The 24502-nt window shown below is 45.9% G+C and overlaps 1 protein-coding gene across 1 annotated transcript in view; it reads left to right on the top strand.

Moving 5' to 3' along the window:
* VWF (von Willebrand factor) overlaps positions 1-24502 on the top strand; it is a 138227-nt gene that overhangs the window by 11277 nt on the left and 102448 nt on the right. Inside the window, exons 4-7 of the mRNA XM_047866328.1 lie at positions 1449-1551; positions 1847-2055; positions 10159-10283; positions 23768-23984. Of these exons, the coding sequence (XP_047722284.1) occupies positions 1449-1551; positions 1847-2055; positions 10159-10283; positions 23768-23984 (654 nt within the window). The remainder of the gene's footprint in view (positions 1-1448; positions 1552-1846; positions 2056-10158; positions 10284-23767; positions 23985-24502) is intronic.

Raw genomic sequence — 24502 nt, 5'->3', positions numbered from 1 at the left:
AGGACAAAAACCCTTTGATGTGGCTGGGATCTCATTTCCCTCCTGACAGTGTTGGTCTGGAGCTCTGCAGAATGCGGTTTGTGGTCTGTGGGTGGTCTGTGGGCCTTTCCTGGGCCCCCCATCCCCCCACCCTGAGCTGCTAACAGTGTACCATTCAGGAATCTATTCTTAGAACAGGCCAGTTATTTACATGTGACTCCCTCACGGAAATGTCACCAGAAAGAGTCTATTTTCTGGTTGGTGAGTGCGCGCGCGCATGCGTGTAATAGCTAATCGCGGTCCTCCAGCCTCTGGGTCTGGCCCAGGCCTCAGCTGAAATCCTCCGCCAAAGACTCAGTGGCCCAAGCCATGGCAGCAGCACCTCTTGCCAGCGTCTCCTGCACTTAGTTCCGCAGACATTCTTGCCTCCTCTTTTGCTGAGCGGCTGGAGCTCACGCTCTTCTAGGGGAGGGAATATTTCCTCATTTCCAAGGTTAACCTTTTCAGCTGGGTCCTTTGCCGCATTTCTGCAGGAGCCCTCAGGCACTGAGTCTCATATTTGACCCCCTTTTCTCCAGCACTTTCTATCTCTGTGTTCATTGCTGCCCTTCATCTTCCCTGTTTTCATTAACTTCTTAGTCTCCAAGGCTTGAGATTCAGACTCCACATTGTTCCTTCTGGTTCCTTCACTTCCTGTGGCCAGTCGGTTATCTCTGGAGACCGCCAGTTCTCAGGGCCTCCTGGTAGGATTAGTCTCCATGGTGCTGTGGAAAATGGGTCTTCTGCTTCTTTCCTGCTTTTAGGACACCGCCCCCCCCCCCCCCCCCCCCCGCCCGCCGCCTCTGTGTTTGCCCCTCACAACTGAACCCTTGTTCACAGACTATTTTCTTATGTGTTGACCTATTCACACATCTCAAATGGCAATACCAATCATTTATTGCATCCTGACTTCCTTTCTCGTGCAGAGTGAGGCACTTTGCCGACAGGATCTCTAAATTTCTCCCAGAAAATCAAATTCAGTAAACTGATTTCATGAACTCATAAATCTTCATTTTCAACAAAGAGCCTAGGGATTCTGGTTTGGGCTGTCTTAAGAGAACATTATACTGTCCTAGAGTACCTGTTACCAATAACTCACAATGTTGCTTTTACTCTCTTTTTGACTGTTTATCTTATTTAGATCATAAGCTCCCAGAAGAAGGGGTCATGCTTTCATAGTTTTCTTTGGAGAAATAGAAGAGACTATTAGTGGGTTATGTATCCAGAAGGCACTCAATAAATATTTTTAGATGAATGGAAAAATGAATGAGTAAATGATATTTTGGGGAAGATTTTTGTGGCCCATTTGATAAGTTCTTGGGGGGGGGATTTCCCACTGAGATAAGATTAGTGATGTGTATAAGATGATGAGAATTAAACATATAATTTTTTTGATAATAATCACCACTACTGACTTTTTTCTCTTTCAGGGGACTTCCAAAATGGCAAGAGAGTAAGCCTCTCTGTGTATCTCGGGGAATTTTTTGACATCCATTTGTTTGTCAATGGTACTGTGCTGCAGGGGGACCAAAGGTAAATCAGAAGCCCAGAATGCCAGAATGAAAAAGGACCCTGGGGATCCCTCTTGCAGTCCTCCTTATTTTTTGAGATGAGGGAACTGGAGCCCAGAGTGAGGAAGTCAATATGCCTAGGGACAGTGAGTGGCAGGGCTGGGCAAGAGGCCAGTCTCCTGACTCCTGGTCTAGGTCCTCAGAGACTTGGCACCAAGGTCCCAACCCTGGAGCATGGGGCTGGGGTTGAAAGGTGGGAGGGACATCCAGGAAATTCATGAGAAGCATACTTCCTGAGTTCATCCTTGTCCTTCCAGCATCTCCATGCCCTACGCCTCCAACGGGCTGTATCTAGAGACTGAGGCTGGGTACTACAAGCTGTCCAGTGAGACCCACGGCTTTGTGGCCAGAATTGATGGCAGTGGCAATTTTCAAATCCTGCTGTCAGACAGATACTTCAACAAGACCTGTGGGCTCTGTGGCAACTTTAACATCTTTGCTGAGGATGACTTCAGGACTCAAGAAGGTAAGCTTTTCTGAGATACCTTTTCCCTCAAGTTGTGGTTACACATGCAATTTCCCTGCTTACAAACCTTCACTAAGACTTCTCCCCTGCCATGTTATATTTATCCTACCAACCTTTTTTTTTTAAAGTTTATTTATTTATTTTGAGAGAGAGAGAGAGAGAGAGAGACAGAGAGAGCAAAAGCAGAGGAGGGGCAGAGAGAGAGAGAGGTAGAGAGAGAATCCCAAGCCCCTGATGCGGGGCTAGAACTCACGAACTATGAGATCGTGACCTGAGCTGAAATCAAGAGTTGGACACTTAAATGACTGAGCCACTCAGGTTCCCCTCCTGCCAACCTTATCTCTTAGCATTCCACCCCACTGCCTGGACCACCTGGCAAACCACATCTTGGAGCTCCTCAAAGCTGACTTGGTTCAACTTTGAATTCCCCATAGCAGCTTACACATGGTAGATGGTTGGTAAATGCTGGATGGTTTGGAGACTTGAATGAGTGCAGTAGAACTTTATGGATGAAATCTGTAAAGGATGGCCTGCTGTCCAAAAAGGCCAGTTTATGTGTCTGTTCATGAGCAATAGAAGGTAATATGGACAATGTGGAAACCATTACTAATCTTTACTCTTCTTTAGATAATTTCAATTACATAAACATTTATTAGTGATGCTCCCTTACAAAAGCTGAACATTTGTACATTAAGTTATTCTTCTTCCTTCTGACTCAACTACCCTCTGATTAAGGGAGAAGTGTCTAGAGAACAGTTGACCATTCCTTCCATTTCACTGTATGTGTTGGAAAATAGTGAGATCATTTGTTTTTGTCTTTTCCAGCACCAATTTCTCAAACTTTATATTGTCCAATATGTACATTTTGTCCAATGTGTACATTTAAGGCTGTAAGTTTTCCTCTAAATGCCATCTTAGCTACACCACTTTTGATATGTAACATGTTTTCATTTTCATTTAGTTCTATGGATTTTCTGATTTCCATTGAATTCTTTCTTAACTTATAAAGTGTGTTCAAAATGTTCAGATGTTTAGACTTTCTAAAGTTATCTTTTATAACTAAATTGATTTCTAATTTAGAAGTTTGGGGAGACTTGTTGGTGCCCACCTACATGATCTTTTTTGCAATTGTTCTATGTATGTTCCAAGAGAATGCATTCTCTGATTGGTGCAGGATTCTATATATACTTTTTGAATTAAGTTTGTTAATTGTGTTATGCAAATAGTCTATACACTTACTACTTTTTTTGTCTGCTTCAACTACCCATTACTAAGGGAAGTGTATTAAATTTTTTTATGATCGTGATGAATTTGTCAATTTCTTCATGTAATTCTCTCAAGTTTTGCTTTATCTATTTTGGGCCTTTGCAGTTAGATTTTAGAAATGTTGAATGTTTCTAGTGAACTGTTCCTTTTATGTACTGACTCGTCATTTTTCACAATACCTTAAAGTCTGTCTGACAATAATATATAGTCACCTCACCTTTTTTAAGTCGGTATTTACTTGATCTTTTTTCATATTCTCAACCAGTCCATGTGGTTTTGTTTCAGATATATTGGATGAAAGAAGCACATAGCCGGTTTTTATTTTATTATTATTTATTATTTTATTTTATTTTATTTTATTTTATTTTATTATTATTGTATTATTTTATTTTGTTTTATTTTTATTTTATTTTATTTTATTATTTTATTTTGTTTTATTATTTTTATTTTTATTTATTTATTTATTTTATTATTACTATTTTTGTTTTTTTATTTTTTTTTTATTTTATCAAGGTGTCCTTTACATATAGTAAAACCCACGCTTCCTGGTCTATGAGCTTTTGTGAAAGTGTCGAGCCATGTAACCATCATAAACTATGGAGCAGTGTCCTCGCTGCCAGAATTCTTGTGCTCCTTTGTAGTTGAGCTCTCCCCCAGCTCCTAGCCCTGGTAGCTCCTGTTCCTAGAGTTCTGATTTTTCCAAAATTTATATAACTCTAACTCTTCATACTGTACCAAGAGTACTTTGCCTTTTAGTTCTGGCTTCTTTACTTAATATCATTCCCCCAAGGATCCATTTGTGTTGTTTCTGTAACAGTAGATTGTTCCTGTTTATAATTGAAGAGTGCTACCACGATTTGTTTATCCGTTCACCAGTTGAAGGACATTTTGTCATGTCTAGTGTTTGGCAATTATGGATAAAGCTGCTATAAACATTCATGTATAGAGTTCCCCCCTCCCCATTAAAAAGAATTTTTTTTTATTTGAGAGAGAGAGAGTATGCACACATGCAGGGGAGGGGCAAAGGAGGGGGGAGAGAGAGAGAGAGAGAGAGAGAGAGAGAGAGAGAGAGAATCTCAAGCAGGCCCTATGCTGAGTATGAAGCCTGTAGTGGGGCTCTATCCCACGATCCTGGGATCATGACCTGAGCTGAAATCAAAAGTCGGACGCTGAACTGACTGAGCCACCCAGGCGCCCCACTCTACCTATTTAAAAAATTGTGGTAAACACACATAAAATGACATTTACTATCTTACTCATTTTTCAGTGCGCACCTCAGTGGCATGAAGTACGTTCACACTGTGGTGTAACCAATCACCACTATCCATCTCCAGAACTCTTATTATCTTACAGACCTGAAACCCTATACCCATTAAACCAAACTTCCCATTCTTTCCTCCTCTTTCCCAGCCCCTGGCAACCATCATTCTACTTTCTGTCTCTATGATTCTGACTGCTCCAACTGCCTCATATAAGTGGAGTCACACACAGCATTTCTCTTTTTGTGACTGGCTTATTTCACTTAGCGTAATGTCTTTACGATTCATCCATACATCGTAGCACATGTCACAATTTCTGGTTGTTTTTTTTTTTTTTGTATTTAAATCAATTATTTCAACACGGCATTGTTTTAAATTTGCACCTTGTTTGGTTAACACATTTCAGCATCTAGAGAACAGGTTTGAGAACAAGAACATAAAAGGATTATTTGTCAACAATTTAACAAAAGTGCTTAAGCCCTGTTTATTTCGGAAGCACAGATGTGCCAGTCATGAAGAGTTGCGAAGTTAAGTGGGGATATACTTACAGATTTGCTTGGAAAGTAAAATATTTACATACTCACACTGTACATTGAAATGGGATATTCTGAAGCGGTACTGCTATTATTAATAATAAACTCTTAGGAATAAGTCTCTTTTTTATTGCAGTATAATTAACACAGTGTTATATTAGCTTCAGGTGTACAGCATAATCATTGAACGATTCCACATTACTCAGTGCTCATCACCATAATTATAGTCACCATCTGCCACCAAACCATGTTTTGCAACCTCATTAGCTGTACTCTCGGTGCTGTACTTTTCATCTCTTGTCGCAGACTTTGAGTCTGGAGTTCTCTCTTGTCCAGCAAGAGAGAAGATGCAGAATTAACTGCGAGAGAGGCTAATGTCTGGGAGGAGACAAGAGTCCTGAGTAAGGGTCCTTGCTCCATATTTATTAGGATCAGAAGGCTTACAAACGTGATGGATGTCCATGAAGAGGCAATGAAACTATGAACAAGGGATTTTGAAGATATGCAGTGTTAGGGGTTTGGGTCAGTAGAAAACAAAATCTCAGCGCCTAGCAGAGGGTTGTTTACTTTATGGCAGGCACGAGGCACCTGTCTATCTTAACTTGCTTACAGCATAAGACGGATAGAGCAGGCTACCTCAGGGTCAACAAGGCACGTTTCTTCTGCTAATTAGCTCAGGTCCTGGCAGTTTCACCCTGCTGCAGTGGTCTATAGCCCCACTTACCTGTTTACCTATTCTGGACCTTCTGTCCTGTGAAAGCAGCTTTCTGCTTTTGTACTGTGTTGGGGTCGCTTCAGTTCTGTTTACCTAATCTTGGATGCTTTCATCCTAAGACTTGTTAACCCATTGGTGCAAGCTCAGGGAATTCCTAAACTTATTCCCCACAGTCTTTGTGACTTATTTGTTTTGTAGCTGGATGTTCATACCTATTAATCCCATTTATCTCATAATTCCTTCATTTAGAATGTACATTGTATGTATATACCACATTTTGCTTCTCTATTTATGCAATGATGGACACAGGTTGTTTTCATGTTTAGCTAGAGTAGATAATGGTGCAATGAACATGGGTGTACAAATATTTTTTCAAGACCCTGATTTCAATCCTTTTGGGTATATACCCAGAAGTGGAATTGCTGGATCATGTGGCAATTCTATTTTTAATTATTTTTTTAATTAATTTTTTTGAGTTTATTTATTTTGAGAGAGTGCACACACATGAATGGGCAAGGGGAAGAGAGAGAAGGAGATAGAGAGAATCACAAGCAGGTTCTACACTATCAGTGCAGAGCCTAACATGGGGCTTGAACTCACAAGCTTGAGATCATGACCTGAGCTGAAATCAAGAGTCGGGTGTTAACCAACTGAGCCACCTAGATGCCCCTATTCTTAATTCTTTGAGGAGCTGCCATACTGTTTTCTACAGTGGCTGTTCCATTTTCCATTCTACCCACAGTGTGCAAGGATTCCAAATTCTCACAACCTCACCAACACTTGTTATTTTTCTGTTTTGTTTTGTTTATTTTGTTTTGTTTGATAGTTGCTATCCTAGTAAGTGTGAGGTGGTATTTACATACGGGTTTTTGTGTGGAAGTACACTTAATTTCTTTGGGAAAATATTTAGGAGTGGGATTAGTGGGTGGTATAATGAGCATATGTTTAATATGATAAACTGCCAAACTATTTGTTAAGTTGGCCATGTTCTCTGCATTTGTCCCAGCAACGTGTGAGTTCCAGTTGCTCTGAGTCATTACCAGCATTTGGAATTGCCACATTATTATTATTATTATTATTCTCTTAGCTATTTTAATAGATGTGTAATGGTATCTCACTATATCTCATTATTGTTTATTTATTTATTTATGTATTGGGAGAAAGCGTGAGTGGGGGAGAGGGACAGAAGGAGAGAGAGAGAATCCCAAGCAGGCTCTGTGCTGTCAGCACAGAGCCCAATGTAGGGCTTGATCCCATGACCCTGGTATCATGACCAGAGCCAAAATCAAGTCAGACACTCAACTGACTGAACCACCCAGATACCCCTCATTATTGATATTTTAATGTAAATTAATCATTTCTGTCTTCTCAATGTAAAGTTTGGCTTCTTTTCATTCATTTTATATTCAGTTGTGTTGATGTATTTGGACTTCTATTAACCATCTTATTTTGTGCTTTCTATTATTACTCCTTTTTAAAATGCTACTTCTTTCCCTACTACCTCACTAACCTCCCAATCTTGTTTGAATACCACTAAATTTGACATTACTATGATAGATTTACACAATCAGTGCTTCTTTAGCTATATCCTCATGCTTAACAGGTTCTTTGCTCATAATTTCTCCTTGCATCTTATTCTTTTTTTCTAGGTTCAAGTTCTATTTTTCTAAAAAATATCCCTTAGTACTTCCTTCATTAAGGGTCTGGTAGTGGTAATAGTGATAACTGAAACAAACAGCCATGCATTCTTATATGATACTTTAGCTAGGTATAGAATTCTAGGGCATCAGTCATTTCTCACAGTGCTTTGAAGATGCCATTCTATTGTTGCTGTTGAGAAGAAGGTTGCCAGTCCAATTGTTATTGCATTGCATATAGTATTCTATCTTTGTATGTAAGTCATCTCTTTGTTCTTGTATTCTGAAATTTTACTATGTTGTGTCTAGATGTGGGTTTTATATTTATTATCTTACTTGAGACTGTGATGCCTGAATCTCAGGACTTGTATTTTCCATCAGATTTAGAAAACTTCCAGTCATTTTGTCTCCTGTTAGATGTATGTTGTATATTTGTATTGCATCCTTTTTTTTTCTCATTACCTTACTTTTATTTTGCTATCTCTCTATTCCTCTCTGTTGCTTTTTGGGTGTGCTCATGCTTGCTGCTAAGAACGGATTGTGAGCATCTTTTCCAAGTCTGCATTCAGTACTGTCATGTTGGTAGCTTGAAGTTGGCCGTGGTTGGAGTATTTGCACCATGGAAATCAGCAAATCCTAAAAACCAGGGCTTTGCTTTTCTCCAGATGGCTGGCTCATCAGCACATCACATCTTAGGTCTATCTTCTATTTCCCTAATTTCCTCAACTCTGTCTAATCTCCAGATGATGTCTAACCCATCAGTTGAGTTTTCTTTCTATTTCCTTGACGATATTTGTAACTTTAGAAGGTAAATGCGGTTCTTTTTCAACTCTATTGTTTTTTTTCTTATTGTCTTGTCCTTTTATCAGGCTTCAATTTCTTCATATTTATAACAAGAATTTTAAGTATATTTATTTTTTATAACCTCTGTACAAGAATGAAATTATTTGAAGTTTTTTGGAGTTCTCACGGTATGTTAGAAAGCAGATAAGCCTGTGTGACATGGTGACTCAGAACCCAGAGAGCACTTATCATAATGCCTGGCACATAGTATAAACTCCATAAATTTAAATTCCCTTCCTTTTGGCTTCTCCATGGCTTAAAACAACAGAAGTCTAATCTCTCACTATTTCTGGAGGCCAAATGGCTGAAGTCAAGGTGATGATAGGGCTCTACTCCCTCCAGAGGCCCTAGGGGAGAATCTCTTCCTTGCTTCTTCCAACTACTGTGAGCAATCCTTGATGTGGCTGCATCATCTCGATCTCTGCCTGTAATAACATTGTTTCCTCTCTCTCTCTCTCTCTCTCTCTTTCTCTTTCTCTCTCTCTCACTCTCTCAGTCACCTCCTGCTGCCTTCCTCTTATAAGGATACATGTGATTTCATCTAAGGCTGACTTAGGTAATCCGAGATAAGCTCTTCCTCTCAAGATCCTTAACTTAATCACGTCTTTTGCCCTATAAGATAATTCATAGGTTCCAAGAATTAGGAAATGAATCTTTGGAGGGGGACATTTTCCCTGCTTACCCCACCCCAGATGTCAACTGACAGTACTTCCAATGTCCTGCTTTTCTTTCCCTCAGGATTTTCTATTTTGTTTTCTTTTTTAATTTTTTTTTTCAACGTTTATTTATTTTGGGGACAAAGAGAGACAGAGCATGAACGGGGGAGGGGCAGAGAGAGAGGGAGACACAGAATCGGAAACAGGCTCCAGGCTCTGAGCCATCAGCCCAGAGCCCGACGCGGGGCTCGAACTCACGGACCGCGAGATCGTGACCTGGCTGAAGTCGGACGCTTAACCGACTGCGCCACCCAGGCACCCCTATTTTGTTTTCTTGAGTATATGATTTGACCTTGAAACATGCTTCACTCTTTTGGACCTGGCTATGCAAAAGGACTACTTGCCTCAATGCTTCATTAGTCTGTTTGCAGTGAAGACTCAGCAGTGACATTGGGTATCTCCTTTGTCGTGTAAGCCCATAGGTCCTTGCTCTGTTGTGGGAGCCAATGGTGGCATGGCTGGTATGAGACCAAGCCACAGATGCTGTGAAAGCACGGGGGATGTGGTGACTGGGGGCTCAGTTTCCGTGTCACATTCTTACCTTCATTCTGCAAAAATGTTTCAAGTGTCTACAATGCCCCAGCTAGGAATTCAGAGATAAGAGACACAGCCTGTACCCTGAATTAGGGAGCTCACAGTTGAATGGAGTATGACTATAAACAAAGGAAATACCAACACAATGGAGGATGAGGGTTTTGATGGAAGGGTGGCCATGGTGCTGAGGGAGCACAGGCTGGGGTGGGGGGCAGGGAGTAGAACTAGTTCAGAAGGGCTTCCTGGAGGAAGTGGCTCTGGAGCCGCATCTCAAAGAATGAGCGGAGAGAGTCAAGGTAATAAGGGGGTGCAGAGGGGAAAGGTGCACAAGGGCATGGAGACAGAGTGAACAGGCATGTTCCTCATTGTCTTCCATGTCATCTTCCTCACTGTACCCCACCCCCCACAAACACTGACCTCTGAGTGCCCGTGCGCTATGGTGTTATGCTGAGCACTGCACAGAAGTTACTCCCCACCCAGACGCCTAAGTACCGATCTAATGGAAGGTTGATTCAGGTGATGACAAACCTAGAGTTTTCCCTTAGAAGTCCTGGGTCAGGCTTAACTGTGAATTCATTCTCCTTGAAACTTTCTCCACAGGGACCTTGACCTCGGACCCCTACGACTTTGCCAACTCCTGGGCCCTGAGCAGTGGGGAACAACAGTGCAAACGAGCATCCCCTCCTAGCAGCCCGTGCAACATCTCATCTGAGGAAATGCAGAAGGTGGGTATAGCCCAGGCTGGATGTGGTCTGAATGCAGTGGGACTTCTGGAATTGAGAAGAAGAAAGTCATCTGTTCTCTAGTCCTCCACTGAGACGCAGAGTGGGCCTAACTCTCCGGGTCCCTCTGACTCTTCAAAGAGGGGTTCCCATGGGCCCCTTTTCTCCTGAAAACCAACTATGGCTGGAGTCAGGTTGGTTCTAGTCTAATACTGCTCTGGGCCTGGAGCTCTAAAATGTCTGTCCAGTGAGTGGGTATAGTGAGCAAATAGACTTTTCTGTTTTTGTTTTTAATTAAAAAAAAAATGTTTATTTTTGAGAGAGAGAGACAGAGACAGAGAGATAGAGCATGAATGGGGAGGGACAGAGAGAGATGGAGACACAGAATCTGAAGAGCAGGTTCCAGGCTCTGAGCTGTCAGCACAGAGCCTGATGTGGGGCTTGAACTCACAAACCATGAGATCATGACCTGAGTGGAAGTCAGATGCTTAACCGACTGAGCTACTCAGGGGCTCCTAGACTTTTCTGTTTTGTACTCCAGTGCCCTCTCTTGTGCCCAAATATCTCCACCATTGCCTGCCACCTGTCTGAAATTCTGTGATAGGAAACAGTTCCTTTTTAGGTGTTCAATAAGTGGTTGTTCTAAAGTATAAATAGGAGGACAAGGCCCCTAGGTCTTATCAGCACGTCAGCAAGAAGAGGGTTACTTTATAATTAGGGAAGCTGAGGGAAGAGGAGGGCCTGGGTGTGATGGCAAATTAATCTCAAAATTCGTGGCTTACAACAATAGGAAGGTATTCTCTTATATTTCCGGAGACCAGAAGTCTCAGTGTGGTTTCCTTGGGCCAAGATCAAGGTGTCCGTAGGGCTGCTCTCCCTTGGGAGGCTCTAGGGGAGACTCCTAGTTCCAGTGTCTGGTGGCTGTGGCATTCCTTGGCCTGTGGCCACATCAATCCAGTGGCTGCCTCTATGGTCACAAGGCTTCCTATTGTCTGTGTGCCTCTGCCGTGAGACTCAGTACCGATGGTGGTACCTCCCATCCCTTTCTCTGCAGCTCATATTTCTAACCATATGGTAGCTCCTCAGAAGCTTCTTCCCTTTCAGAGTTGCCTCTTAGGACCCCACTACCAGAACCTTCACCTTGGAGGAGAGGGGGTCTGGCGGGAGGGAGTGCACAGGACTGAATCCTGCCTCTACCTTCTTCAGGTGGTAGCCTTTGTATCTTGGTGGTTAGGGTGCTGGGAGGGTGATGCTTTAGGTGGGGAAAGACCTCCCTTGATGGACGACCCTACTTCCCCTTGGAGTTGGGCTGCTGGGACTGAGGGAGGAGAAACAGCCTGTCACTGGGGTGAAGCTGGGCCCTTGTCAGCACAGGGATTGTCCTAGTGAGGCAGGGACTCACTGTCTGGGGGGTTTTCTTGGAGGTGTTGTAAGTCAGGCCCCCCCTGTGCAGGGAATGACTGGGGACCTGTCAGGAGCAGCGTCTGTAGGGGGAGAGAGAGGCCATGCTGGGTGTGGGGAAGGTGAACAGCCATGTAGTTACGACTGGGGCCTCAGCTGATCCTTCAAGGAGCTCTGAAAGCTGGGGTGGCCCCGCTAGACAAGCCTGTACTGACCCGCTGGTCACTGGATATAGGATTCCTTTGGGCAGGGAGGCTTGGGCTGAGGACAATGCCTGCAGATGACTCCGCTGTGAGTCTTTACCAGCCAACCCTCTAGGCCGTGAGTGGATGAGTCCTTGGCTTTGAAGGGCATCTACGCTGTACCCTACAACCCCTGTGGAGCCGGCCACTTAACAGCACCATCTCCCAGCCTCCATCCAGGGAGCAACCACCCTGTTCCATCCCACAGGAAGAGGGTGGTCCCTGCTTCTGTCCAGGACCACAGCCATGACAGGACTTGACAGGCCACAGTGGGCCTGTACAGTTCTGCAGGGAGATGAGGAAATCACAGCCATGGGAGGTTAAGTAGCTGCCAAAGTCACCAGCTAACAAGCTTCAGAGTCAGAATTCACTGTCTCTGGTTTCACCCCCCTCCCTCCTCCCTTGTTCTGGCTGCATTGCCTCAGGCTGCTTGTTATCTCTGCCTGTGGCCCTTGAGTTTTCCCTTAGGAGTTGGCTTCCAGGATTCTTATGGTTCCTTTCAGCTCTAAAACTTTGTGTGTTTCTGTGGATTGGGCTAGAAAGTCGGTTTATAATAAGTTGCAATAAACATTCAGTGGGAATAGGCGGTGGTATGTGTCTGGAGATTGGGACAGCCTCCATGGTATTAACCCCCAGTCAGCCCTTGCAGAAGTCTGATCTTCCCCAAGTCTGCACAAAAGTAGAGAAACTCCAGCTCTCTCCTACTCCAGAAGCAAAATAAACAGACACACACACACGCACACACACACACACACACACACACACACACGAGAGAGAGAGAGAGAGAGAGAGAGAGAGAGAGAGAGAGAGAAAGAGAGGGAAAGAGAGAGAGAGAGAGAGAGAGAGAGAGAGAGCACGCTTCATTACTGGCTGGTTACTCACGCAGTGAGTCTTTTCTGTTTTTGTGGAATAATCTGATCTCCTGAACCAAGGACCGTGTCAGGCACAGGAAAACTATTCTAACTTGATGTTTCATCCAGCTGCCTAGATTGTAAACACAATTTCCAATTTATAAACAAGCACATTCCCAATGCCTCTTTTTTGTGTTGCCAGTGTTTCAATCGTGCTAGGTTTCTGGCTAGCCCACGAACATCCGTGGCACCTGGAACATAGCCCAGTACCAGCCACTGACCGAGGCAGACCAAGTTCTAACAACTGAGGGGAGGGTGAGGTTGTGTGGAAGAGAGTAGCTTCCTCTTCTTTCCAGGAAAACTTTGAAATATCTGGTCCTTGCCCTTGGTAGTTCCTTGATATTCTCATCCGTGGGCCTTAGCATTATGCTAAAGATATGGGTGTGGGGTCAGGCCACTTCCTGGCTCTGTAACTCTGAGTGAGACATGAACTTCTCCAAGCATCAGCTCCTGTAGAGTAAAATAGGCATAGGAAGAGTGGCCGCTGCACAGGACCACAGTTCAGGATGAGAGAGAGAGACTATGGGTAGGCTGTTTAGCCCAGTGGGGCTCAATCCTATGAGCTGTTCTTGTTATTATTATCATTATTTATTGGCTCCTGATGTTCTCCCGCTGTCTGCTCACTGCTGCAGCATCTGTACTATGGGATGGGAAGAAGCCAGACACACTCAGGACTTTAAGCATAAACTCCAAAATTAAATTTTTCCCCCCACCCTCCTCCCAGTTGTAACCCCGTTCCTTTTGGGGAGCTGAGCCCAGTGCGAGGTTAGGAGAGAAGGTGTCTGGGGGCGCCTGGGTGGCTCAGTTGAGCGTCCAACTTTGGCTCTGGGGGCACCTGGGTGGCTCAGTTGAGTGTCCAACTTTGGCTCAGGTCGTGATCTCGAGGTTTGTGAGTTCAAGCCCTGCTTCTGGCTCTCTGTTGTCTGCAACAGAGACTACTTCGGATCCTCTGTCCCTCTCTCTCTTGGCCTCTACTCCGCTCACACTCTCTCTCTCTCAAAAATGAAAATTTAAAAAAAAAAAAAAAAGGAGAGAAGATGTCTGAACACAGCCACATCAAGGGATGGGGAAGTGACAGAAGCCAACTTTTCTTCCAGAGCTGCTTGGTAACCCAAGTGAATTTCAGATTGAGTGCCCTCAAGGATCATGTGCAGTGAGGGGTAGAAAGAGAGAGTTTTTATCATTTCTGTCTTTTATGTCCTAACTTACCATTTTGTGGCTGGCAGGTGGTTCACTCTCTCCACCCTTCAGTGTTTGCTAGGCAGGGGTGGGATTAAGGCAGGGGGTGCTGCAGTGGTGAGGTCGTGGTGGGGCCACATAAGTCCTTCTGATATTGAATGGCTCTTTGAGGGCATGGGTTTTGTCTTACGTTATTTTGCAAACACAGGCCAGCACAGAGTAAGTGCTGGATGAATATTCCCCCACCCTCGGAGTACAAAGGAGTACTCCCATTTATCCATAAGAAGTGGGAGATGAAGACAGGGTTTTCACATGGAGAACCTGATACTGGGTTGAGTTGAGGAGGGAGACCGGGCACTTTGTCTCCTGGAGATGAAGGGGAAGGAGGGACAAAGAATCCATGAGAAGCCTTGTTTGTCTCCCTGCCAACCCCCCCAACTTTTGGAGGCTCCAGCTGCAGGCTTGCTACTCACTTTGTCTCCTGGGTGCATTAAAGTCCTTACTAACCAGCCCCCTGGGAGCAGCCTGAGAAATTGGTTACCAAGTTCTTAGTGCTGGGCTGGGGCCCCCAAACGCACCAGACCTCCCGAGGCACAAGCTCCTTCAAGCTCAGAACTAGCTTCAGGGTTGTTTACCTGAGAAGGGAGACCTGACTTTGTCTCAGCCAATCAGGTTGTGTTCACTCAAGTCTGGGGTGCTCTCATTGGTTGGGAAGCACAGCAACTCATCTCCTGGGAGGTGATTAGTGCCATCTTTGGAAGGAATTGTTCACAGCCTGCTTAGTCCCCTGGGCCCCTGGGTTCAGAAGTCAGGTCTGGTAAATGGGCATCATTTACAAGTGCTTGCCATTGTGGCTCTAAGGACTATTTTGTGGTGGCAGAATGTTCTGTGGGGAAGACTGCATTGACCTAAGAACTTTTCTTGAGAGCCACCAGAATCTATTCTCCCACTTCTCTGGGGCGTACCTTCTTTCCAGGCTGGTAGCAAGGAGTTAGCTTCTTCTGAGGCAGGTCATATTACGTATACCTAGGGGATGAATGTTTCCTTGTTATGCCAACAAAACCCAGCGCCTCTCTACTGGGACTGAATAATGGCTTGTTTGATTGCATGCAAATTTACAGTTTTTTCAGCTTTAGAAACAGAAGGCAGGGCTGCTAGAGTCTGGAGCTCAGAGTGGCAGACCCAGTAGTAAGAAGCCCCAAGCTCTAAATGCTCAGATAATTAATGATGATTTCAGGTAACTCTACTACACAATTAACATTTTAGAAACATTCTTAGGTTGCCTTTTTTTTTTTTAATTTACATTCTTTCAGTTTGGGTACTGTCTGCAAGGGCTGAATCTTATAAAAGGATCCTGTCTTTGTCCTCAGTGCTCACTATAGCATGAAGCCCAAGGCTGCAGCTGGTCCATCCAATGCTCTTGCTAGTTAGAAAAAGGTGCCCCTTCCTGAAGGCACTTTACCGCTGCCTATTGGGAAATCACCATAATAATCATTAGAAATGTACATAGAATGTACGTGGACATGTGTGGTGTCCACAATGTGAACGATAACCCCGTGGCATATTGCCATTGTATACTGTATGACCTGCGGAAATATATTTGATGGTCATGACCTTGGCCTCACTTCTGCTGGGAAATGCAGTTGCTGCAGCCATCCTCCTCCCCAGGATCACCTCTCCCAGACTGGGAAGGCCATCTCCCGCTTTTGCTGCTGCCATCTGCATGTGAGGTTGCTTTCGTGGCTCCGGCTCCAAGGATTCTCTCTGTATTCCCCAGAGTTGGTCCTCAAGATGGCCAGTCTTTCTTGAGAAGACCGAGTGCACCATTTATCATTCAGCCTTCTGGTGGTGAATTTTCTAGCAGCAGCAGCAGCAGCCTCAGGCAGGTGTCTGGAGCAGAAGAAAATTTTTAAATCAACGTCAGGACTCTTAGGCTTCTCATAACTCAGAGTGGCAGTGAGCCTATGTGCTTGTGGTGGGATGGGCATGACCTTGACCAGGGTGCTTTTGGGGGTTTAGCCTTATAGCAGAGATCAGAGGCTGCCACAGGGTTTCAGAGATTACCCTCAAATCAAGCAGAACACGACTTTTTAGTATACTTATTTGACGAACCCTTGAGGAGGGTCAGATGAGGTTTTAGTACTCAAGCTTTCAATTCAAAGGCCTTCCTAACATAAGAATCTCAAAATCCCTTAACAAGTGGCTTTCTTTCCCTTTTCCTTCCCCTCTGGCGAGGAGGAGAATGAGCAAGAATCTGATGGTGCCTATTCGAACATATTTATTGAGGTATTTTGTATGGCTTGGGCGATACCAAACTATGAAAGTTGGATTGCAGTCCTGTTCAGGGGACAAAACACATAAGACAAATTGAACAACCATGAAAGAGAAAATGCAAATGCCATCTTGGGTCAGTAGAGGACGAATTACCAAAAGAATGGTGAATGGTATCACAAAGCTGATGATCTTTCCTTACTGGGAGCAGGATGAGTAGAGTGGTTCCACCCCCAGAGCTTGGACAGACCCCAAACTGGGAACCTGGGGATGGTGTTTGGCCCTTCTCCCAGCCAGCCAAGCCCTGCCCTGATCCCTGACGATTGCTCACATGCCTCCCAGAGGACCAAGGCACAGGGTGAGGAGGGTCCTTTGGGATACAGGGACTTCTGTGACATATCCAGTTACCCTACTTCTCATGAGGGCTGTACCCCAATCACCTCAGAAAGAGAAATGTCCAACTCCACAAAACAAAACAAGACAAAACAAAACAAAACAAAACAAAACAACACATCCATTTGGTAGAAACCTATCAACCAGTTTCACGGGGGCTTTGTGAGTCAGATCTTGGAATGTGGGTAGGAATCCCAGGCCAGCCAGAAGATATAAATAGAATCAGCCACCCCCCCCATCCATCCTTGCTGGCTGACCAATGACAAACTGTGCCCCACCACAGGGGTGAATTCTTGAACCCACTACTCTGGGTCAGTTCAGGCGCCATGCGCCCCCATACCTCCCCCAGGGGCAGCCACAGGACACCCACCCCAGGGCTGGAAAGATCAGGGCCTGGGTGAACAATCTTGCACTTTATTTATTAGCTTCTCCTTTCTTTGTTCACTTCAGTCCTAGGAATGCCCCCTCCCTTGTCCTTCGTCAGCTGTTTGGGAACAAACACAATAGCTAAGCTTTAGATCTCTTGCCACTGCTTTTTCTCTTCCCCGCTGTCTGCCACTGGGGAGATGAGCTTCTTTTCTGTCTCCCTCCCTCGAACCGCCTTGGCATCTCCAGAGAAGAGGCCTGGACTTCTTTAATGAACTGAAAATGTGATTATGTTGGGCTACAATTGGGTCTGCGCACCCACCCGGGCAGGATGAAGTCATGGGCTGATGGAGCTGGGCTAGATATCTCTTGACAGCCTCTGGCACCACAGACAAGAGATGAAGGAGTATAGAAGTAGCCGATGCCGGGCACTGGAGCCAGGGAGATGCTGGAAGTGTGCAAAAGAGCTGACCATCGTATGTCTCTGCCAGAATGGTTCAGCAGAGAGCTGAGGAGAATAACTATTTTCGAACTGTGTGGCTAGTATGGACAACAGACCGATGATAGTAGTTCTAAGCCCTTGATTGCCTTTCCTGTGTAACCTCGTTTAGTTTTATTTTGCAGCAACTGGCTTCGATAGGTATTGCTGTCTGTGTTAGGAGTAGGTTCCTCTGTGAGTGACTGTACATCCAAAGTAACAAGGGTTTACACAACATAGAAGTTTATTGCTCTTTCTCAGTGTAGAGAACTTGGGTGGAATGTCCAGGGCTAGCACAGGGTACCACGGTGTTGAGATCCAGGGTCCTTCTGTCTCGTTTCTCTGTTGTTGTTGACGTGAAGCTTCCAGTTCATGGCCCAAGATGGCAGCTCATGCCTCAAGCATCACAACCATATTCTAGCAGTGGGGAGAGAAGGAGCTAAGAAAGAAGCACCCTCCCTTTTTGGGGATGTTGCCTGGAATGTTGCCCATGACCCTTCTGCTTATGTCCTAGTAGGCAAAGCTTAGTTATGTCCATTCCTGGCAACTGGGGAGGTGAAGAAATAGAATCTTTGTTCCCAGCAGGCATGTGCCCAGGAGACAGTTGAAATTTGAAGGTTCTATGACTAGGAAAAAAGGGAAGAACAGATCCTGGGCAACTTTCAATCTCTGCTACACCCTGCCTTCTTTATAGGTGAGGAAACAGGTGCAGAGGGGCAAGATAATTTTCCTACACACACACACACACACACACACACACTATGGAAGTGACAGGGTTGGGACTGCAGTCCAACCATGCTTCTAAAACCTGTGCTTTATCTGCTGTACTACACTGTTGTCTAACCTGGTTGTGAGGAAACAGTTGGCGAGGTGTGGCTCGCCAATGTGGCAGTTTCCACATTGAGGGTGTGGAAAACCATGTAAATGGTGGTTTGGTGACAGGTGACTGACCTGTGGGATGGAATCAGGCTTTGAGCCCTGCTTCATACAGCAGTTTGTAAATTACTTAGCTGACACTCTTAAAAATGATAGAGGATGGGAAAGAGATTTTCTGTCTCTCTATTTATTTATGTATTTAAAGTTTATTTATTTTTGAGAGACAGAGACAGTGTGAACAGGGGAGGGGCAGAGAAAGAGGGAGACACAGAATCTGAAGCAGTTTTCAGGCTCTGGGCTGTCAGCACAGAGCCCGATGAGGGGCGTGAACTCATGAACTGCGAGATCATGACCTGAGCCAAAGTTGGACGCTTAACTGACTAAGCCACCCAGGTACCCCGGGAAAGAGATTTTCTATGGATTATCTGTTGATTATGGATTTGGATTTTCTATTGGTACATACTATATTAGACAATAAAACAGAAATGTAAAACATATTCACTTAAAAATAATAAACACATTATATTTAACATGGATGCCATCTTTTTAATAAAAAGAACTATAAATTCCAACAGAAAATGTGGAGAGAGAAAAATGGCATTGTTTCACAGTTTTGCAAATCTCTTTCCTATCTGGCTTAAGAGAAATCAGCTGGATTCCCATGTCAGCTTCTGTAGTCAGTCTGTTGTGATACCACATACCATGTAGCCTCTGGAAAATTCCACTGGACACTCATGAAAGAGTGAGAGCATAAAGGTCAAATAACATCTTAGTATTATTATAAAAATATTTTTGATCTTATGGAGCCCTGAAAGGATCTTGGGAATCCGTAGGAGGTTCCTGGACTACACTTTGTGAACCACTGACCTAGTTAATGTTTTACTCTCTCTATGCCTCAGTTTCCAAATCTGAAAGACTGTCTCTCTTGCCTTTCTCCGAGGAGGTTTGCATTCTTTGAAGGTGTTGCAGGCTCATGAAGGGCAAGTTTGTGGGAGCAAGTGCTGAGGTGGTCTCTGAAATAACTGTTTGCTCTGGGGACATGGGTGATGCGAGAGAAGGGGCGTGGGGGGGGGGCCGGAATGAGCTGGAGTCAGATCCTAAAAGGCCTGGCCTTACTGCCTTTCTAAGGAGCTAGGACTTTGCCCTTTAGGCTGTGGTGGGACACCGTCAGATTTGCCTTGTATCCTGACCTAGGCATATGGTAGAGACCTAGAGACCACATGACCAGTGCTTGCTGAGTGAAGGTTTGGTCACCTCCTACCTGACGACGTCTCTCTCCAGGATCTGAGAGGACACGAGGTCGGCTCCATCTTGGACTTTTTTCTGTCTTGGCACCTGGCCTGGCCTGGCAGGGCTACCTGTGGTGGAGTGGGGAAGGCTGGGGGGAGAGGCACCATGCTGCACTGGGGGCCCTCAGACGGTGGTCATGCTACCATGACCTACTAGGCCAAGTTCAGGCCAGAGCTGACCGAAGGAAGACTGGAGGGCAAGATGGAAAGACAAACTTTCCCTTTTGTCTCTGTTGAGGAAGAAATCCTAGCCAGATTTTCAGGTGCAGACACAGAGGGCAAAGGCATTGTTCTAAGAAGGGAGGTGGCTGTTTCTGCAGAAATCCACTCCCATCCTGCAAGCAAATAGTCAGAAAACACCCTTCTTGCTGCAGCTTTCTATAAGCCATTTAGTATCTCAAGGGACCTCCCAGGAAATGTGCTGAAATACTGGTCCCATTCTTCCTCTGAGCAGGGAACAGACATCTTTGGGCCAGCTGGAGATGGGTCATGCCGGCCTCTGCCCCACATCGCTCTCAAAGTGGGAGGAGATGTCTAGACTCCTGGGTCTCTTCTTTCCTCTGGTTGACACTGTGCTTGGCTGGTGAGAACCCTAGGTATCTGGTCCCTGTGCCTGTGCGAGATGTCCTGTGGGCTGCTCCAGACCCTGTCCTACAGCCTAGGTGATGACACTATCACTCCTGTGGAGTTGCCTTTTTGGGTTTTTCTCTAGTTGTAAATTGTAGGTGAGGAGAAAGGTAGGCAAGAGCCTGAGCATCCAGTCTTCTCTGGGACACCCTTGGCTGCCCTTTAAGGGTCCAGAAACCTCACTTTCTGAGGGAAATTTCTCATGGGGCACGCTGTGGCATTTCCATGGGGGCATTTCCATGGCAGAATGGAAAGAACTAGATGCAGGCCTCAGCCTCCTCCCCTGAGCCTGAGGAGAGTTGTAGACCCGCCTGGTGCAAAGAAGAGTTGGTCCTTCTCCCATCACCCCACTTGAAAGAAACCCACTTTGTTCCGGAGGAGTATGAGCCTCTCAAATAGCAGATGAAGGAGAGCAGCCCCTCTGTTCACCTCAGAGTCTCCAAGATGATAGTAGTGTGATAATGTTGTCATGGCAACCATTCATCCCTGTTTAGCCTGGGGAGATGGAGATGGGGGGAAAGGGACAAAGATATCCTTCTGTCCTGCTGGTGAGTTGCCCACCATTCTGGAGGATAAGCCTATTGGCAGAAGGGACAGGAGGGACCAGGATTCTCTGGTGACCAGGAGATCCATGATGATAATATGGAGTCGCCATTTATTAGGTGAAACTTTTACATGGGTTATTTCATTCAGTCTTCACTACCATCTCATCAGATAGGAGCTGTTACTATTATCCCCATTTTGTAGAGGAGGAGGGGTTAAGCAAATAGCCAAAGGTCATACAGCTAGCAGGTGGAAGAGGCAAAACTCACATCTGGGGCTGTGAAGTCATAACAAGTCCAGGGACTCTTCCTGGCATTGTCTTCAGAGACCTCAGTTTCCCCTGTGTAAAGGGCTCAGGGTAGCAAATGGAAGGAGGCATGCCATAGCCCAAGACCTCAGCGGTCACGGGTGACCCTACTGCCATCTTCATTCATCGACTGCTTGCTCAGTGCCAGGCACGGCAGTGCCTTCCCACCACCTGCGAGGCAGCGCCTGTTGGTATCATTCCCATGTTACCCAAGGACACCCTTCTCCAGCGAGGCAAGGAGGTTTGCCTCAGTCCCCACTGCCAGGAAGTGGCAGAGCTGGGCTTAAGCCAGAGCGAGCTCTCAGCCGCACAGTGGGTGTGGAGTCTCCAAGCTGATGGGAAGGAAGCCAGAAAAGTGGAGTCCTGGAGGGAGTGCCGCTCTCAGCCGTTGGCTTCCAAGACGTGGGGCTGCTAATTGTCTGGGCAGGCAGGTCTGCAGCTGTAGCTTCGCAGTTCAGCAGCCCTCACAGCTGCGGCTTTGCTAACAGGCGGAGGGAACCAGCCACACCCAACCGCTTGGGCCAGCTGGCCCTGGACCTCCTTCGGAGTCCCTCCTGCACCCGGGCCGGTGTGATCAGGTGCAGCTGTGACATTCCTCCCTGCTGCCTAGTTCCGATGGCAGACTCTGTGCAGGCTCGGTGGGGTGCGGGGGCCCCAGCTCAGGGCCCCTGTGGGCAGGATGTGGATTTTCCCTGGGACCACAGCTTGTCCCTGGAGCTGCCAGGGCGGGTCTTGTGGATGGTGAGCAGTGTTGGGTCAGATTTCTATTCCTCTGGGCTTTCCATGTTGCCACAAAAGACCCCCCTCCCAGCCTGGCTCTTGATTTACACAGGCTTGCTCTGGCCATCCTTTGGTACAGTTTGAGCAGATTGGATTTCCTTCTCTTCAAACCTATCATTTCTTCCCTCTTTTTTACTGTCCCTTTTGTGAACACTGATTTGCTCTGGTTTATCCTTCAGGACTCAGCCTTCCATTGAGATGCTCTTGTAGTTCTTTCTTTTTAGATGAAGGTTTTTTTTTTTTTTTCAAGTATTGATTTATTTATTTTTAAGTAGGCTCCGTGCCCAACAAAGGGCTCAAACTCACGACCCTGAGATCAAGAGTCGCGTTCTCTACCGACTGAGCCAGCCAGGCACCCCTTGGCCGAAGGTTTTAAGTCCATGTACTAATTCTCCAGTCTGAGAGCATGTCTATGCATGAAAAAGCTGATGCCCCAGCAGGGAGCACCTATGGTGACCATACTGTATTGTCTCAAGTCCAGGACATGTCATTGTTCCATGTATCACTAAGAAAGAAAACCTGAGGAACAAAGAGAAGGAAAGTAACTGGGAGTGAGAGGCGGAGAAATCACACTGGGGAAGCCTGTTATCAGGGCCAGTGATTATTCAACTCAGTTAGTTGCCTGATTTACTTTGAAAATAGTGTGAACAAATTAAAAACAAATTCTTTTATGTGCTCTGTACATTCTCTTTGGGTTTTGTTTTGATCAATATTCTGACACAGAGGACAGATGCCACTCTAGACAATTTGAATAAAAAGGATTTATTACACCAGGTCAGATGGCTTAGCGGTTATTAAGACGGCTGAATGAAACTCTGTAGGATGAGAGTCCAGAAGACATTCTCAAGTCAAAAAAAAAAAAAAGCTGCCAATTGAAGTTATTATTGATTGTAAGATGCACACTAAGTTCAGAGATTTTATTTTATTTTATCTTATCTTGTCGCAGAAAGAAAATTTTATTTGCAGCAAAGAAGGAGCTCATGGGGAATGGCTTCTAAAGCTGTGCCTCCCAACTTCAGAGGTTTTAAACTGCAAAAAAAAAAAAAAGTACATTTAGAATCATTAAGACACAGAACACAGAGATGTTTACAAGTACAATATATAGGGATGTTTGTGCTAACATGTTACTAGAATAGTCAATGATGATTCTGAACCTGCCCTGTGTTGTTGGGTTGAGGGTATCAACAAGGTGGCAAAATCCAAGGACAGCCCTTGCCTGGCAGAGGATCTCAGGGACATTTTCTAGAATCCTAGCTTGTTTTTGCGGGTAGGAGCTGGTTCCGTCTGGCCCCAGGAATCACCTGGTGAATGCCCGGAAAGTGTACTGCACCCCGATATGCTGAATGTAAATCTCAGCAGTGTCTGCTTTATGCAGTTCCTGGTGCCATATCCTCCTGTATGGTGGGGAAGACCCAGATGGGGAGAGGGGGCTGCTGGGTCAGTGCAAAGCAGACCCTCGTCAGCATTCCTGATGGCCCGACTCCAAGCTCAGCACCCTTCACTCCCCTCCCTCTGCTCGTTCCTTTCTTAGGACCCCGCCTGTCACTGCTGTTCAGAGTGTCAGTGCTGTGGGTTCTGCATGTTCAGGGCTCAATCTGGGAGATAACCTGAGTCTCTGTCCATCTCTTGTAGCATGAGTTCAGGATTTTGCCTCTGAAGGCTGGACCCTTTAATCTGACAAATGTTGATAAACACCTCTTAGATGTCAGGAATGAAGGAGCTCCCTCGGTTTTCCCGGCGAGAGTGGTTCTTCGTGGAGCCGCATTCAGGAAGCCGGGACTGCGGGGTGCTGTTCCGCACTGAAGTGGTGTCTCATTCCTGCAGGGCCTGTGGGAGCAGTGTCAGCTTCTGAAGAGTGCCTCGGTGTTTGCCCGCTGCCACCCCCTGGTGGACCCCGAGCCTTTTGTGGCCCTGTGTGAAAAGATTCTGTGCATGTGTGCCCAGGGGCTGCGGTGCCCATGCGTGGCCCTCTTGGAGTATGCCCGGGCCTGTGCCCAGCAGGGGATGGTCTTGTACGGCTGGACCGACCACACTGCATGCCGTAAGTCAGCACCCACCCTCCCAGCTGGGCATGAGTGGTGTCTGTCCTGGAGTGTCACTAGGGAAGACCTGGGACAGTGTCACGATCCTCGGCCTTTGCCACACCCCAAACGGCCGGTGCCTGCAGGGCCTCCAGTGCCTGGGCCACCTGGTCACAGAGGGCTGGCCCGCAGGCAGAATCCCCTCCCTTGAAAGCTGCAGCTGAGAAGACCTTCCCATGCCTCTGTTCTGTTCCATGCCTCCCCTCCCCACCCCCCTGCCCCCCGACTCCCTCGGGAAATCTGTTGCCTGGACTTGAGAAACATCCTCCTTCCCTCATGGGACCCTCAGCCATCCTGATCCCAATTCACATCTTCACTGCCTGTCTGTCTGAATTGACGAGGAACAGGGCGTTGTCCCAACTATCCATGGGGTGATCTTGGAGAGCCTGGCAGGCTGTCATTACATCCTTCTCTTGTATTAACCCAGCCTTCCTTCCTCTGGCCACACTGCTTATCTGTCCCTCCCCCCCCCCCCCAC

Source organism: Prionailurus viverrinus, chromosome B4 (genome assembly GCF_022837055.1).
Source record: "Prionailurus viverrinus isolate Anna chromosome B4, UM_Priviv_1.0, whole genome shotgun sequence".
NCBI classification, from domain to species: Eukaryota; Metazoa; Chordata; class Mammalia; order Carnivora; family Felidae; genus Prionailurus; species Prionailurus viverrinus.
The sequence above is the reverse complement of the archived record's forward strand: the minus strand, read 5'-3'. Positions and strand labels throughout refer to the sequence as shown.